The sequence below is a fragment of the Dromiciops gliroides genome, chromosome 1, assembly GCF_019393635.1.
Source record: "Dromiciops gliroides isolate mDroGli1 chromosome 1, mDroGli1.pri, whole genome shotgun sequence".
Taxonomy (NCBI): Eukaryota; Metazoa; Chordata; class Mammalia; order Microbiotheria; family Microbiotheriidae; genus Dromiciops; species Dromiciops gliroides.
The window spans coordinates 616,748,610-616,766,282 of record NC_057861.1 but is presented as its reverse complement, the minus strand read 5'-3'; the positions used below and the strand labels follow the sequence as shown (position 1 = coordinate 616,766,282).

At 38.8% G+C, this 17,673-nt stretch overlaps 1 protein-coding gene across 1 annotated transcript in view; it reads left to right on the top strand.

Moving 5' to 3' along the window:
- TBC1D2 (TBC1 domain family member 2) overlaps positions 1–17,673 on the top strand; it is a 62,148-nt gene that overhangs the window by 20,368 nt on the left and 24,107 nt on the right. Inside the window, 3 exon segments of the mRNA XM_043978238.1 lie at positions 2,882–3,015; positions 5,851–6,044; positions 13,467–13,853. Of these exon segments, the coding sequence (XP_043834173.1) occupies positions 2,882–3,015; positions 5,851–6,044; positions 13,467–13,853 (715 nt within the window).

Genomic DNA, 17,673 nt, shown 5'->3' with positions numbered 1-17,673 from the left:
AAAAACTAAACCCCAGAGAGATTGTCCAGATTCACAGAGGTAGGATTTGAATAAAAAGGGGAATAGCAACTACTATCTAGGATGGTTTCATCAAGAACCATTTCATTGAAAAAAGATGTTAATAAGCTGGAGAGGGTTCATAAGAAGGCAAATTAGAGAAGGTCTCAGCTTCATGCCATATGAGAATCAAAAGAAAGAACTGGGGGGCAGCTAGGTGGCACAGTGGATAAAGCACTGGCCCTGGATTCAGGAGGACCTAAGTTCAAATCTGGCCTCAGACACTTGATATTTACTAGCTGTGTAACCCTGGGCAAGTCACTTAACCCTCATTTCCCACCCACCCCACCCCCCCCAAAAAAGAGAGAAAGAACTGGTTGTTTATCTTGGAGAAGAGAAGATGGGAGTTGGGATAGTAGGGAGAAAACATGATAGCTATCATCAAATATTGGACATGGGCTCGTGAAGAATTGATTTCCTCTGCTGTGCTCCAGAGTACTGAACTACAAACTTGAAACCAGGTCTTATACCTGGCTACTTTAAAATTAGAGCTATCCAAAATTGAAATGGTTTGCCTAGAAGTAGTGAGTTCCCATCAGTGTGGGCATAGGCTTTAGGCATAGGCTGGATAATGATTTGTCAGAGATGCTCTAAAGGGAAAATATCTTCAGTTGTGGGTTGGACTAAATGACCACTGGAGACTCTTCCAATTCAGAGATTCTACGGATTACGCCAGAGCTGTGCTCACATAGATTGCCAATCCCTGATGCTGTCATGATAAAGTGGACAAATTGCAGAATGCTCAACAGTTCCTGTTGTGTGGTGAAACTTTCCAAACTAGATCAACATGTTAGCCATGTCTGAAAACATATGCCTCTTTCCATACTCACAGTCCATCATCTCTCAACTAAGAGACATTAGACATACATGATCATCAATCCTTTGAAGCTCACTTGGTCACTGCAAATTGTTCTCTCAGTTCTCTATGTCCTTCTTTCCACATTAGTTCATGTAAGCCTTAAGTTTTTCTGAATTCTTCACCTTCATTTCTTACAATGCAGTAAGATCCATTATACTGATTTGCCACAATTGGTTCAGTCATCCCCCTGGTTGAAGAGCATCCGCTTTCTTTCCTTCTACTTCTTGGCTACTATAAAATGTGCTGCTATGAATATTTTTGAACATGTGAGACCTTTTCCCTGTAGCGTGTAAAATTGTATGTGGTCGCTTTGACCTACTTGATCTAGTAATTATGAGGGGAAAGGATATACACAGTTTATTGACTTTTATGAATCTAATTGGTATTTTAAGACACCTTTCACACAGTCTAACAAATATTATTAGCACTATCATACTTTTACTACATGTCATCTTATTTCAATGAGATTGGACTTTGATTTGCTCTTGCAGTTATTTATTGCATCAATGTAATAAGTTATACTTCAGTTATTCAGATAGCTAAAATACTTTATTAATGACAATAGCAGACATAAAGTGCTTCAATCAGTTTACTTTCTCTCTTCTGTACCTCAAAATAACAACATAAGGTAAGTTATACAGATATTATTACCTGAGTTTTACTCAAGAGGAAATTACAGCTCACAGGATTTAAGTGACCTGCCTAATATCATACCACTAATGAGCCTAAGGAAAGAGATTTATACCCTTTCTCACCTGGTTTAAAATCCATTGTTCATTGATTCATTAATGTAGAAATTGTTTTTATTTTACTGTTCCATTATTACTAAAATTATTTGGCTGTTTCTCAATAAATCATAGGTAGCAAAGTACAGAAAAACAACTTTTTTAAAGAGGATTCAGATCTGTGATTTTATCAATGTGGGGAGATCCTAGTGTGGAAAATCCTTCTACCAATGATGCAATTTATCCTTTCATTCCTCAGATAGCTAGTATGCCTCAAATCTTTCCCCTTCCATTCTGTCCTCCACTTAGCTGCCAAAGTCATTATCTGAAAACGTTTGTCAGATGATGTCAACTTTTACTTGATGAGTTCCACTCATTCCCCATTACCTCCAGGATCAAATATAAAGTCCTCTGGCATTTAAAGCTCTTTACACCCTGACCCCTTCTTACTGTACAGTCATTACACTTCATTTTAAATCCCCATTACATCACTTTCTTCTGTGCACTCTGTGACCCATCTACACTGACTTCATTGTGGTGCCTTTACATTAGCCATGCCCCATGACTGGAATGCTCTTACTCCTCCCCTCCACCTCCTATATTCCTGAGCTTTCTTCAAGATTCAGCTCAAATTCCATCTTCTGCTGAGGTGGGGGTGGGGGCACGAGGGTTCCTAGTCCCCCTAGCCATTATAGATTTGCCTTCTAATATTAGCTATCATTTTCTTCATGTATCTCAAATATAGCTATTTGTTTATATGTTGTATCACCCATTAGAGTATAAGTTCCTTAAGAGCAAGGGACTATTTTTGCCCTTTTTGTAACAGTGCTTTGCTCAGTATTTTGCTTAGTAAATGCTTGTTGACTGACTAAATGTGACTTTTTCTCTAGGCCATTGGCCCTTAATAGGGAAGAAAAAAGTGCCATGCCATATTGATACTGCCTTTTTCATTCATACTTTTTTTTGGGGGGGGAGTGAGGCAATTCGGGTTAAGTGACTTGCTTGGGGTCACACAGTTAGTAAGTGTCAAATGTCTGAGGCTGCATTTGAACTTAGGTCCCCCTGAATCCAGGGCTGGTACTTTATCCACTGTGCCACCTAGCTGCCCCTCATTCATACATTTTAAAAAATATTTTTGGACCATCTACTCTATATGTTATATTGTTTCTTCCTATGCGCAAGGATCTTGGTTAAATTTGAGACTCACTTCACTTTCCTTTTGTTATTGTTTTGCTTTCAGAAACACAGTGTATAACATCTGTAGCAACAAGCAGTCCAGGGGAAATGGCCGTGTTTCCCAGGGGGATGAATCCCAGAAGTTTGGGGAGAATCAGAATGAGGAACAACACCTACAAGTAGACCCAGGACTTGCTGGTGCTCATCTCTATAAGCTTTCTTTCATGTGTCTGTTTCTTACCTCTTTAGGTTGCAGACAGCACAACTACCTTTACTAGCGTTATTTGGTAGTGGGTCCAAGGGAACCTACAATCAGTCCATCAACAAGCAATTATTCAGTCCTTACTGTATGCCGGGCACTGTTTTCAGGGCTGGGGACACAAAACATGAGCTGTTGTGCACTTTTAGATGAACTCAAGATTTACTTGGTTGGCAATCACTTAAGAAACAGCTCTGTTTTCTTCTGTCGTAGCCTCCCTGGTTTCTTTTGACTCTGTCCAGAAGATCTCAGTGGATTTTTAATGATTATCAAGGTTAATTGAATCCTTTATTTGGATGTTGTTAAGAAAAGGATAAATAGTGCTCTTTGTAAGGGGAGGGGTGATTTAAAATGAGACTTACTTGAAGACAGGAAGAAGAACTGAATGACTTTTATGTATCTATTCAAGTCCAAGGATTTAATGACTTATTAGTGAGAATGTGGGTTACTGATAACCTTCAGTAGAGGTAAGAGGGTTTAGTTTACTTATTCATTCATTATCTATTTATTGTGAAGCTGAGTGTCCTTATTTCTCCCAGACTGGAAGTACAGTGGCTACTCTTGGTCACCAATATGCTACTGATCACAGAAGCTTTAATTTATTCCATTTCTGCCTTGATCCAGTTCACCCCTTTTCATAGGCCCTCCAGATTAGTGCCAGACCTGATTCCTTTAGCCCTTCTATAGCTCAGAACTCCTAAGCAACCCACCAGACTCAGACTCCCCAGCAGCAGGGATTGTAGGTGTGCACCACCATGCCCAGCAGGTTAGCTTCCTTGCAGAACCATTTTAAGCTTCAAGTAAAGCTGGTACTTCTACATAGAAAGATGGGATAGTGGTAAGAAAAGGACTATAAAGGTTATTTAAAGGGCCCTAGACATCACAGGAAAAACTATTGACATGTGGGTTCCATTGCCTACATTATGGAGAAATCTCAATAGTCCAGGATCTTAATAGTGTTTTATAAGCATTGATTCACTCACCATCCTAATGCCCAACGGGAGTTTGGATTAACTTCTTTCTTAATCAGATTAATAGCTGCCTCTCAGCAGTTTATACATAAGAAGTCTATGATTAGAAAAATAACATTTATAATTGTTATTAAAGGGAAGTTACTAGATATTCACATTACATCTCCAACTTAATTTCATACATCTTAACACACAGCTTTCTTACCCACTTGGCCTGAAAAGAGAGTTCCTCAGAGTGCTTGGCACATAATGGGATCCTAATAAATACTTGATGGATTGATCACCTGATTGATCATGTATTTTTCCAGTCCAAGAGATACCAACAGCTTGGGTAGTGGTGGAAAAGGAAGAATTCTTGCCAAAGTACATAAAAGAGGTAGACACATAATTGTCCATGTGGCCAGAGAGCTCAGGTTTAGGATTATGTTCTATTAAATCTATGAAAGGAAGAAAGAATTTTCTAGGCAGTGTGCACCCAGAATAGAGAAGGAAGATTTCTTGGGCAGTGCCAAGAATGGGAGTAGCCTCAAGAATGAGCTTCCCTTTTAATAGAAAAAGTTAAGCAAAACCAGCTGACAAAATGATCATGTTTGACAATGAATGCACCATTCTACATCTGTAATCTCTTAGTTGTCTAAGGAAAGGAGGGAGGTGCTAGTCCTCAGTCTCTTCTCCAAGTCCAAGATTGGCCATGACAGTTTGCCCACAAAGTTGTATCTGTTTTATATATACAACTATATATTTGTGTGTTATCCACTGCCTCCCAGCCCCCTTAGAATATAAACTCCTCAAAGAAGAAAAGTAGCTTTCACAACTATGGATAAGGGAAACATTCGTTACCAAAAAACGGATAGAGCAGATCACAGAAGACAAAATGGACACTTTTGATAAAGTTAAAAAGTAAAATTTTTAAGGTGACTTCCTGGTATCACAGAGCAGAGAGGGAATTTAGAGATCACTTAGTGCAGCCTCTTCATTCTAGAAATGAAGACACTGAGCTCCACAGATAGGAAATTATTTGCCCCAGCCCCATAGCTACTTTTTAAGGTCACTGTCATTGAGGATGACAACCCCCTTTCACATTAAACACCAATTGGTAAAGTACTGCAGCAGAGACAAAATTTTGGTCTAATTTAGAGCATGGGGCTGAAAAGTATGGCTTTTCTTATGTGGTTATTAATATATTTTAATCATGCAGCAGTAGAAGTCAAAGGGCCTATCTAGAACACGCACTTGGCTCTCTGAGATTGCATTTAACAATACTTCAAATAGTTTTTCAAAACTGCAGAAACTCAGTTTAGCCTAAAAATTTTTCATTTCTCATATTTTCTGATCTTCCCCTCCCTTTTCTTCTCATTTCCAGCTTTTCCTTCTCTTTCTTTACATCATTTGATAAAGAAACTGTCACATCTCTCCAGAGCAAATATGTATGTGGGTCCCTATAAAGACTCCTATGAACACAGGAGAATTTTTTTTAATAGAGAGAGACTGTTTTAGCCTTTTAGATTTACTGGCATTATTTTAAGCCTTTGAGAATAAGGGCCTTTTTGTCGACTGTTCAGCAAAAATAGAGAATATCTGGTTACTATCTTCCACTCAACCTTGTATATAGGAAAATACTGTGATTACTAAGTCAATCCAGAGGCTTTTCACAAATGAAATCATCTGTTACTTCAGTTCTTCCTTCTTAGTGCAGGACATTTCAAATAATTTGTTACCTTTCCCTAACCCAGTAGCATATCTTCTGCTTTGTAGTGTTACCCTAGTAGTATTACTAACTTCTAAATGTCCCCTCTTAAACAGGGAAAGAAACAGAGGAATATTCAAGATCTACCCAGAAGTCAGGTCTGACAGCAAATTTTATTCAGAAAGCCAAAAAGCAGAACAGTAATTTCCCTGTCTTTACTGAAGGCTTACGTGAAAAAAATGCTCAGGATAAAGTGGGGGCCCTTCAGCAGCAGGTTCTGATGCTCACAGAGGATTTAAAGTCTCAGAAGGTAAGTTTTAGCTCCATAAATGTCTTTTGGCATATTTGTAACCTTCTAACTTGGTTACCAACAAATAAGTCTGTTACAACAATGTTGAAAGAACATTTTCCCTTGTCTCTCTCTTTACTTGGAATTCTGTCCCTCGTCCCTATACCTACTGAATTCCCACCCAGCCTTTGTAACCCAACTCCAATGTGATCCCTTTCATGAACATGTTCTTTTTCTTCCTAGTCAATTCTGACCTTCCCTCTTTGACCTCACATGACTTTATTTTGTAACTGTCTAATGCATTATCTCTTGGAAGGTTAAAATAGTGCCATGCATAATGTCATATATATAATTAATGATGTCTCTGTACTATCCTCTGGCTAGACTCTAGGTTCCACAAGGGCAGTAACTGTTTTATTCATGCTGAATATCTTCTTTATCACCTAGCACAATGCTCTGTATACTGTATACTTAATAAATATCCCATGAATAAATGAATGACTTCAGCCAAATGAAGGAAAAAATCATTCTAAATTATTTTAAAATCTTATTTCTAAAATATTTGAAAAATTATGTAGTATATTAATACTTCCAGGAATATAAAGTTAATCAGTCACCAAGTATTTATTAAGCACTATCTATATGCCTGACACTGTGAGCAGTGCTGGGAATACAAATGCATTGAACTAAATAATCCCCATTCAAAAGGAAATTCTAAGGATGGAGCACTTGAACAAGGCTTAAAAATGTGTTTTCAAGGACAGGTCCTTTTCAGGAACTGCCTTAATAAGCAGTGTTGTATCCTTATAGAAACCCCTGATGTAGCAGTACCTGGGATATTGCTTACATCCCTGATCACCGACAAACCATAACAGATCTAGGAAAGAAAACAACTTAAAATGCCTAAAGAATCCTAACAATATTGTGACATTTTCATTGCGAAAAAACGGAAAATAGAGTCGTAATTGAAGTATATAAATCACGAAGGGACAGGAACAGACTTCTTCATCAAATCTGAGAATTTGAGAACTATGGGCAACCCCTTGGAAACTGAAGGGGAAGTAGTTTTAAGACAAAAAAAATCTGAAAGAGGAGGATCAGTAAGTCATGTTTTTTCTAATTTTCATATAGTATTCCCATTTCTACATATTCTCATTACTAAGTAAGGATATATAATACTCATAGTTTCTACAAAATAAAGTTTACTACAGTTCACTTCAGTTTTCTTCTTCCTCTGTCAAAGCTTTCCCTCAGAGTCTCAGTGTAGCCTAGAGGTTTTTACAGCACCTGACTGTAAAGCAGTGCTCATCTATACAATATAGAGCCTGGCCTCAACTAATTTTGTGTGTCTGAAGATACACTTACATTAAGTTTATTTTTCATTGCTTTTCATCTGCTACAGAGTCAGTAATAAACATAAATTGTTGTCTCCCAGAGAACGTACAGGCTGAAGATGTCTTAGATAAATTAATGGCAATTGATCTGTACCATGTTTGAAGGGAAAATTATGTCCTCAACCTTAGGAACCTGACATTGTGGAAAACAACACAAATTTCATGCATTTGTTAAAAGACTAAATACTGGATAGTTCATGGGGTCCAACTCAATTTAGCATTTGTCATGTTTATATGTAAAAATTATTTGTAATTAGCATATTTATAGCATGTTTATAAAATGCTTGAAATTTTTTTCTCTTAACCACATAAGCATTCTCTCTAATAACTCATTTATAGTGTTATTTTTTTCTAAAATAATTTTTTCATAGATAATTCAAAACCATGTTTTAATGCTAGTCCTGTCCAGATTGTCACAGATCCTAATAATGAAAGGGTCCCAAGCTTTGCATGAGGAAGATCTGCCTGGTCCTCTCAGAGAATACAGAGAGATCACTAATAAAATGTAGGAGTTACCTGCTTTCTTTACACTCTCTAAAATGCTAGAAAAGATCTATGATGTGAATTAAGTATCACTGTTGCATTCAGCCAGTACCAAGCCCTATGGCAGGGACTCCTGATACAAGGACAAAAACAGGAGTCCCCACCCTTGAGATGTGCGCCTTTTCCTGGAGGGAATATCCTCCTGTACACAGACAAGTAAATGCAAAGTAACTGGAGGGAGAAAGGAATCACTACCGACTGGAGAGACCAGGACAAGCTTCCTCTAGGAGTTGACTGGTCCTCATAAATCTTGTATAGAGCAAGGATTCCAGGGACAGGGAACAAACAGCTAGGCTGGACAAAGTCCCAGAAGCAAGAGATGAAAGGCTGAATAAGGAGAACAGCAAAAAGACAAGCTGGACAGAACAGAATATAAGCGGGACAATTATATGAAATAAGGCTGAAAAGATATGACACAAATCACAACTCCTATTTACCTTTGTCTTTTAAAAAAAAATACTGTTTGTTATATGAGATGGCTTTCTGAGAGGAGGGAAGAAGAATACTGGAGGAAACTATGGTGATAGAAAAAACAATAAAAACGTGCTTTTATTTTTTTTTTCCAGTGAGGCAATTGGGGTTAAGTGACTTGCCCAGGGTCACACAGCTAGTAAGTGTTAAGTGTCTGAGGCCAATAAAAACTCATTTTTAAAAAAGGTGCTATTTAGCAGGTGAGGAGCAAGATCAAGGGGAAGAAAGCTGAGGAACACACTTTTAGACATGTTAGATTTGAAAGTAAGACATCCTGTTGAGATGGTCAATACATAGATGGAAACGTAGAGAGTTAGAGACACAGATTTGAGGGTATCTTCATAGAGGAGATTATTGAAATACCTCTGCCTCAGTTTCCTTATCTGTAAAATGAGAATAATACTCGCCCCTACCTCTCAAGCTTGTGAGATTAAAATGAGATCTTTGTAAAGTTTTTTGCAAATTTTTAGTACTATTGTTATCACCATCATTTCAGAGCTCTTTTTCTTCTACCACGTCAGGAGAAAGGAACATAGAAGTTAAGACCATTCTTTTACTGGGTGGTTAAATTGGGTTTTGTTTTTTGTTTTTTCTAAAAAGTATAATATGACTGTGGTATCCAAGCTGGTTTGGGGAGGAGTTTGGAGTTTAGGAAACCAGTTAGTAGCTCTTATACTAATCAGGTCAGAGGTGATAAACACCTGAACAGTCCTTGCCTGGTCAAAATATGTTCTGAGTTCAAATATGCCAAACTTATTACTCAGTATCAAATTGAATTCGTTCCATGATCAGTGTGTGTGTGTCTGTATGCATGTGTGTGTGCATATGTGTACATGTGTGTGTTGTGTATCTCTGTGTGCACATGTGTGTTTGTGTAGGCACACGTGTATGTGTGAACTTTTCAAGATTAGGGAATTGTTTCAGTCGTGTCCAACTCTTCATGACCCCATTTGGGGTTTTCTTGGCAAAGATACAGGAGGGGTTTGTCATTTCCTTCTCCAGCTCATTTCACACATGAGGAAATTGAGGCAAACAGTGTTAAGTGACTTGCCCAGGGTCAAATAGCTAATAAGTGTCTGAGACTTGATTTGAACTTAGGTCTTCCTGATTCTGGGCCCAGAATTCTATCCACTGTACCACCTAGCTGCCTCTTAGAATTTACTTATTCTCAAAATAAAGATACTCAATAAATGCTCATTAAACAAATGAATGAATTCTTATTATATGAACAGTGTTTTCTATATCGAGAATCTGACTGTACCTTGGCTACTATAGACATTCTTAGTGGTTATGCTGAAAAGGAAGAGACTTGTCTAGAGTCCAATGGATATAAGCAGTTGATATTTTAAATACAAATAATCTAAATCAATGAGAGAATAGAAATCATACCTGTCCCTGACTTCCATCTGTTTAGCCATATGGAAAGCTATTGTGGCTCTGTTGGACATATGTCAATTGAAGGAAATAATTAAACCATGTACCATGCCTAGAGAAAAACATGAATTAACATATGGTTCAGGATATGGATCATCTAATAAGAACGTAGTTCATTGGAGACTACATCTGTTTAGGAAATATGATGAGGTAGTCACTCGGTCTTATTCTTAGTTCCTCAAAACAGTTTCCTGCTCTTCCCTACAGAGACAAATGAAACTCACGATTTCTGGGAATGTATGTTACTGGAGTTCTTTATAAAATATTCACATCAGGGATGTTTGCAAGTGAATTTGCCCTTAACGTGATGTACTCTTCGTGGGCAGGAACTGGATAGCCTAGATTCTATTACACAACTAATCTATGTTCCTTTTTCATTTTAATTTTGGTCTCTCTACTAAAATAATTTGAAAAGCTGTCACTTTTAATCCTACATAGAGATCTGCCTATCTCTGTAATATATGTATAGTATTTTAATAGTTGACTCTCTTCTAGCATTTTTTCCCATTCCTTCCTGTAAAGTAATTGACTTTGAGTAAATGAGTTGAGATCAGAAAATTTGGGTTCAAATCCTGACCCTTTCACCTACGTGAACTTCAGCAAGTTTCTTTACTTCTCTTGGGCCTCAATTTTTCTTCTGTGTAAAAAAAAGGATTTGGACTAGGTGAACTCTAAATCTGTGCCTCTTTAATCCTATTAAAATACTGAAAAGTGATTCACACTCAAGCGTTTTTGCCCCCAAGGAACGTATATTTTTCATATCTATAGTTTTTTTAAGATGAGAGCATTTATTTTAGTTTTAAAACTCTAAACTGAGGACCTCTAGAAAACATTCCTTCTCCTTTTTTACTCCTTTCTGAATACTCTTGTTGAGTGCTTAGATTTGTTCTAAATTAAACCAGAAAATAAGAAGCTGCTAAATGGTTCCATTTTTAGAATTTGTCAGCTGCATAGGGCATTTTTCCCAGGAGAAGATTCCTTCTGTGGCATCAAATGTTACCTGCTTATTATGTTTTGAGCAGATAGGCTAAAAGTAGTCCTCTTTCTGCCAGTTATTGCCACTCGGCACACACAGATAGGCCTCTGCAAGTCTTATCCGAGCTCTAAGAAACTCTAAGGGACCAAGTATCTCTTCTTAATGAACTCCTTTTTCTGCCATATTCTGACTGACAGTCCTATTTTAGGATCTGCTGGAATTTTAATCACTATCAGCCTGCCAATGAAAAGGGTAACCCAGACAAACGAGTCCTTGCAAAGCGTAATAGCAGACATTCTTTGCCTGATTTTTATTGCGTTCAGAAGATTTCGAGTGGTGGTGAAACTGCTGCCTAATCAGATTGCTTCAGTAACTAGGAAATCGTTCCCAGAATTTACATATTACCAAGCCAAACATGATGAAAAAGCTGCCCCTCCCAGTTCCTGAATAATAGTTTCTCCAGAATTGTATTTAAAGTAAGAAACTCAAAATTTTTGGTTTTTGCATAATTAACTCTGGTGGTAGGAAAGGGATATGATGATCCTAATTGTTAGGACCCCATGCTGTTTCCACAAATGTCTGTGCCATTTGGAAAATAACGACAACAATAATGATGAGTAAATTTGTTTTTGCAAACTTAAGTTTACAAAATCTATACTCCACAACAACCTTCTGTGGCAAGTACTACAAATACTGTTATCCCCATTTTCAAAGCCAAGAAACTAAGGCTCAGAGGGGTTTGTTGACCTGCCCATAGTAACACAGTTGGCTTCAGAGGCAGAATTTAAAGTCCCCAAATTTACAGTCCAACATTCTGTCCTCTAGTTCCCATGGCCATGTAATACAACTACACAGCAGAACCCCAGTCCCAACATGGCAATACCTAAGAGTTCATAAACCTTAACGATCTCTCTGATCATAAAGATCTCTAACAAAGGGTATTTTTTTTAATCATAATGCTTTATGAGGCAGCTAGATGGCACAGAGGATAGAGCACTGGCCCTGGAGTCAGGAGTACCTGAGTTCAAATCCGGCCTCAGACACTTAACACTTACTGGCTGTGTGACCCTGGGCAAGTCACTTAACCCCAATTGCCTCACCAAAAAAAAAAAATCATAATACTTTACGTACTATGTCCTCGTCTCAGTGCAGCTGCTTCCCAAGAAACCACATTCAGGGTCACCCAAGCCCTAGACTGATATTCTAAAAGACAAAAAGGAATGTGTTTTGGGGGCAGCTAGATGGCACAATGGATAAAGCACCAGCCCTGGATTCAGGGGGACCTGAGTTCAAATCCAGCCTCAGACATTTGATACTTACTAGCTGTGTGACCCTGGGCAAGTCACTTAACCCTCATTTCTCCACAAAAAAAAAATAAATGTGTTTTACAACCAAGAGAAACTAACCCTGTAAACCTCAGTATGATCAGGTAGGGCCAGGGATAGGTGGAGGGAGAAATGGACTGTTAGTGGACTAGTGAGAAGATTTGTAATCATTTCTATTTTTTAAAAAAATCTGTAGGAATTTTAAAGTACAAATTCAAGAGTCAAGAGAAACCTCGAAAGATATTTATTTGTGCAAAAAGCTATATGATGATATAGTGTTAACTTTTAAAAGGAGAAGAAGAAATAAGTGTCCCTTCTTTATTTTTAGTCTAAGAGAGTGGCCTATAGCCCCAAGAGATTGAGTGATTTGCCCAGGTCAATAAACTCCATATGTGTCAGAGCCAGCCCTTGGATCCATATCTTCCAGGGTCTGGAGCCAGCTCTCTATCTACTATACCACTACAATAAACAGCAAAACAATTAACAATACAAGGTAGCATATACTAAGAGCCAAACAAATGGTACAAAAAATTCATGCTTTAGAAATTCATAAGAGGTTACTATTACTGTTGGCTGGGGTACTTAAAGGGGGCTTCATGAAGGAGTTGAGACTTAGTCTGGACCCTAAAGATAAACCAGATTTATAGAGGACAATGGAAGGCATTCCAATCAAGGGAAATGTGAGAAGGAACATGAATTTTTGTCTGGGAGAGAGAAGTGGCACAAATAATCCTCCTGAACTCTTCTTTATGTTCATTCAGACCCCAGTAGTCTGGTCCTCTTTTTATGCAAATGTATATATATGTATATTCATGTGTGTGTCTGTGTCTGTGTCTGTGTCTGTGCCTGTGTCTGTGTCTGTGTTTTCAGCCAGTCAGTAATATTGTATCTGCCTTCCTTGCCATCCCATCAACATTAGGTGATTCGGTTAGTCATGGTTCTTCCACTAACTGGCTATGAAGTCCTGTGTTAGCCCCGTAATTTTTGATGGACTCAATTTCTTCATATGTAAGTGATCAACTTGAGCACAGGGGAGAAGAATAAGGACTTAGTTGTTAGAATCCAGGACGAGGTGGGAATTGGATTATAAGACATGAGCCTGGTTACTCTGTGAGGTGCAGGTTCAAAGCCTGGGTTGAGGCCAACTAGATCCTGATCTCCCAAAGGACAACTCCAATTTTGTTTTGATGCCCCCTGCCAGGCAAGTATCTCATGTCTGGAATGTGGGTATATGTGGTTATAGTAGAAGGGGTTTGACGCAAGAAGATTTGATTTGCTTTGGGGGTTTTTTACCCCACAGGAACTTGTGAAGATTCTCCATAAAGCTCTTGAAGCAGCCCAACAGGAAAAGCGGGCATGCAGCACCTACCTCACTGCCGCCGAAGATAAAGACCGTCTAGAGCTGGTTCGGCACAAGGTGAGACAAATTGCTGAGCTCAGAAAACATGTGGAAAGCCTCGAACAAGACAAGAAGGCCCTTGAGGAGACCCTGGGCTTGAGGGAGGAGCATATTAAGGAACTACAACAGCATGTACAGCTATTAATGGAAAAGAACCATGCCAAGCAGCAAGTTATCTCCAAGCTCACAGAGAAAGTGACTAAGGATTTCATGGAGCCACCACAGGTAGCAGATGGGCTTGACTCTGGGACCCTCCTAAATCCTCAGGAAAAGGCTGAGTATTTGAAGGTATGTACAAACTCTACTGCATTATAACCCCAAAACAGCAGTGCCCAGCATTTCCCAGCCTATCATATTCCATTTGCCCTATTAGTTTGTTTACTGACCACAGACACATGACTCCTTGGTAGTCTTGGGTTATAAATTAAATAGAGTAAAGCCTCAACTATTCATAATTCTTAGAGATTGAGTTATTCTCAATAGCTGAGTTTTTCAAATAATTACAGACCTTTTCTTTAAATTGAAAAACTTTTTATTAGCTTATTAAAAAAATCTTTCTAAAATCTGCCTTCTTGGAATATACTTGAAACTTAGAAAATAGAATATACTGCATGTAATTTTTTTTCTTAATGATGTAATGACTATAGTGAACCTCAATTATTACACCATGTGATAAAGGTAGCCTGAATATTAGCTTTTCCCTGTATATAGGGTATCCTAGATCAGTTTTAAGGGTTAATATCTTAAAATTACCCTAGGACCTTTGGAATACCCCTATATAATAAATGTTTTCCCAGACTACTGAACTTTGTTGGCTTCAATGTGCATTTCACACTGATGTACTTTGGGGATCACTGTGGATAGAAAGAATTTAAGAGGAGGAAGTTTAATATGAAGGGAAGTTTGTTAATGATAGAAATGAATCCCAGAAGACAAAATGATAAGGGAGGACCGAATAGCATAGGAGGGGAAGGGAAGAAACAGCTAGGGATGAGAAAGCAGAGAGTGGTAGCAGGCAAAGGGAATTTTTCCCTAGGAAGGTGGTGACTGAATCATGTAGATAAGGGTTGGGGGTTTACTAGCAGGTTATCATTTGACTGTTGCTCCCACCCTTAAAGTCCTGTGATGCTATTGAGCAGCATCATTCTTTCAAATACCAAAGGAGGGAAACTGAATGAGGTTTCTGAATTGGTAAATATTGGGTGATTAGGCATATAGGGACCTGTCTAAACATTGGTTCCTCCATCACTGCAACAGCATCCTCCCAGGGTCTGAGCAAGAGCCAAGAAAGAACTTTCTACATCCTAAATTCAGTGATGGACAGTCCAGAGAGTAGGTCTTGGGGCAAGAGGCTTGATGTGAGAGGACAGATATCCCTGTCTGCTTGGGCGCTTGCTGGTAATGGAAGGTGTTGTTGCAGTGACTATGAGGTCCAGAGTAGGTATAGCCTCCATCCATGGCAGTATATTCCTTGAGGGAGAGGCCTTCATGCTAAACCCCTGAGTACCCACTCACTGATCAAACACTGCAGCAGAGTAGTTCCCAGCACTGACAATCAACCAAATAATGAATCAAGTGCTGCTTTGTAGCATTGACTGATTTCCATAGTGTAAATGCTCACACTGAAAATTTAACAATTGGCTCCCACAAGTTGGTCCAAACCAGCCCCAGTGATCTTGGGTAAGTCGCATCACCGGTCCAAACCTCCCTGGGCCTTTATTTCCTCATCTGTAAAATGAGGAAGTTGGACTAGAGGAACCTGGAGCTTTGATCCTAAGACAGCTCTACTTTGTCTTCTGAAGCAATGGTCACTTACTGGGCTTCTTAGTGTGGAGGGGATTCTTGTTCAAGTACAGGGTTGAATCTGATTATCCCATCCCACTCTGAGATTCTATACATTGTGGTTCCTGGTTCCCACCTATGATCATGCTCAGTTCCCATTAGATATGATTATCATCATATATGACTTCCAGTGCTGATCTCTCCCCTTGTTTTTCTTTCTTATCTCTTCTGTTTCCTGTCACTTCTCCTGTGCTTCTCAGCTTTCAAATAAGCAGCCTGGCTTTTTATAGACATCACCAAGCAATCAGAATACTCCTTTCCTTCTGCCCAGAAAACCAACCAATTACAAGAGAATCAGGTATAATAAGGGTCTTCAAGTCTCTATTAAGTTTTCTTCAGGATTCTCCAAAGTTGCCTTTTATCCGCTCAACAGATTTTTTTGATGGAAGGTTGTTGGGGGAAGGAGGGAAAGCTATTATAGAAGGCTGAGGATTCCAAGGGTGCTGATCCCTGATTATTCAAATTTTTACTATATGAGCAAGCAGGTCATGACTCTGAATAAAGCCATGCATGCAAACAATAGCATGTGAACAGCTGCTGTGGGAATTGAAGTGAGAAAATAAGAGAGAAAGGAAAGATGTGGTGGAAGCAGCTTGGGGATGGGGTGGAGGAGGGGAAGGCATGCATCTGATCCCAGGAGACTGCTTCCAGAAGGGCTAGCCTGATTATGGAGTAGGCCCTTTGTTTAAAAAAAGTCTCCAGCAGCAAGTTGTGGTTTAAAGTTAGGGTTAGAAATGTTGCCATTTTTCAGACTTTAGTCCCTTATTGTAGCAAATAGCCAGAAAGGGTCCGGGATGTCTGAATTTACTTAAGTATGCACCTCTGTGCTTTGTGATTAAGGTTACCTACTTAAGTAAAATCTTCTCTTCCTTTGGCTCTTGTTGGCATTTTTTTTTCTATTTTTTTTTTTTGGGTGAGGCAATTGGGGTTAAGTGACTTGCCCAGGGTCACACAGCTAGTAAGTGTTAAGTGTCTGAGGCCGAATTTGAACTCAGGTCCTCCTGACTCCAGGACCCGGTGCTCTATCCACTGTGCCATCTAGCTGCCCCTCTTGTTGGCATTTTAAAAGTAGCCAACTAGCCAGGTCTAGCTCTGCCTCAGGGTGCTGTGGGAAATAATTGAAGGAAAAAAACTTTGTGTAGAATCTAAAACACTTTCTCCCCCCTTCCATTCATTCAACCATTAAACAAACATGTGTTAATCACTTAATAAAGTGCAGAATACTGTGCACAATATACAACTGTATAATATGCAAAGATAAAATGCTATTGGTTCCTCTCAGTCTTCTGTCCTGCTGGACCTTTCAAACAGCTTTGTCTACCACCTAAGGTTTTCTGCTTGCTTCACCACCCTGCTCAGCAGTGAAGAATACTGTTGGCAGGCAGACAGGTTTCTCGTGAACCCCACCCCCACCCTGATCCCTGATCACTTTACCTTCTTATATCATTAATTCTGTTTCTAATTGTTGAGGTTGTATGGTCTGTTTGAGCAAAAAAAAAGATTACTGTTTATGCTGGATATAATAAAAATAGTTATGCAAACTAGTTCTGGATAATGAGTCACCAACCCCATGACACTTCAGTTCATGGGTGGTGGTGGTGATTGTTATTATTGTGTCTAGAATCATCATTCAGAGATGTAGAATTAAGGTTCCCATACAAATATTAACCAAGCTTGAGGCTTAGATAATAAAAATCTGACATAAGGCAGTGTACATGTATAATAAATATGGTGTCTTTTGGTTTGGAACTTCAAGCAGATCTGATGGCTAATATTGGGACCAAGTTTCAGCAGACATCAACATTTGGAAACCTCACTAGTCTTTTAACCATCTCAGATTCCTAAATTCTTTGAAAGTATTCTCATCAGATAATTTGAAATGAAACCTTTTTCCAGTAGTAAAACTTGTAGTAGAACCTTTCTAGCAACATAGGTCCTCAATGGATAACTGAAAGTGACTTAAAATAGATTTTCAGTTGAGAATAATAGAAGTGAAACACTTGAAAGTTAAAATATATCTATTTCATCAGGTCCTTTTGACTGTTCTCTTACATTTTTTGCTAAGTGGGTGTTTAAGAACAAAAACCAATACATATATCATTCTATTCCAGTAACCTTTAATTTTATTTTAAGAGTAAGCTGAACTCTCCCCTTTCAGTACCATCTTTTAAGAAGATATGGGGGGGAGGCGGAGCCAAGATGGCGGAGGAGAGGCTGTGACTCCCACAAGCTCCAGACAAACCCATCCATTCACGCCCAAATAATG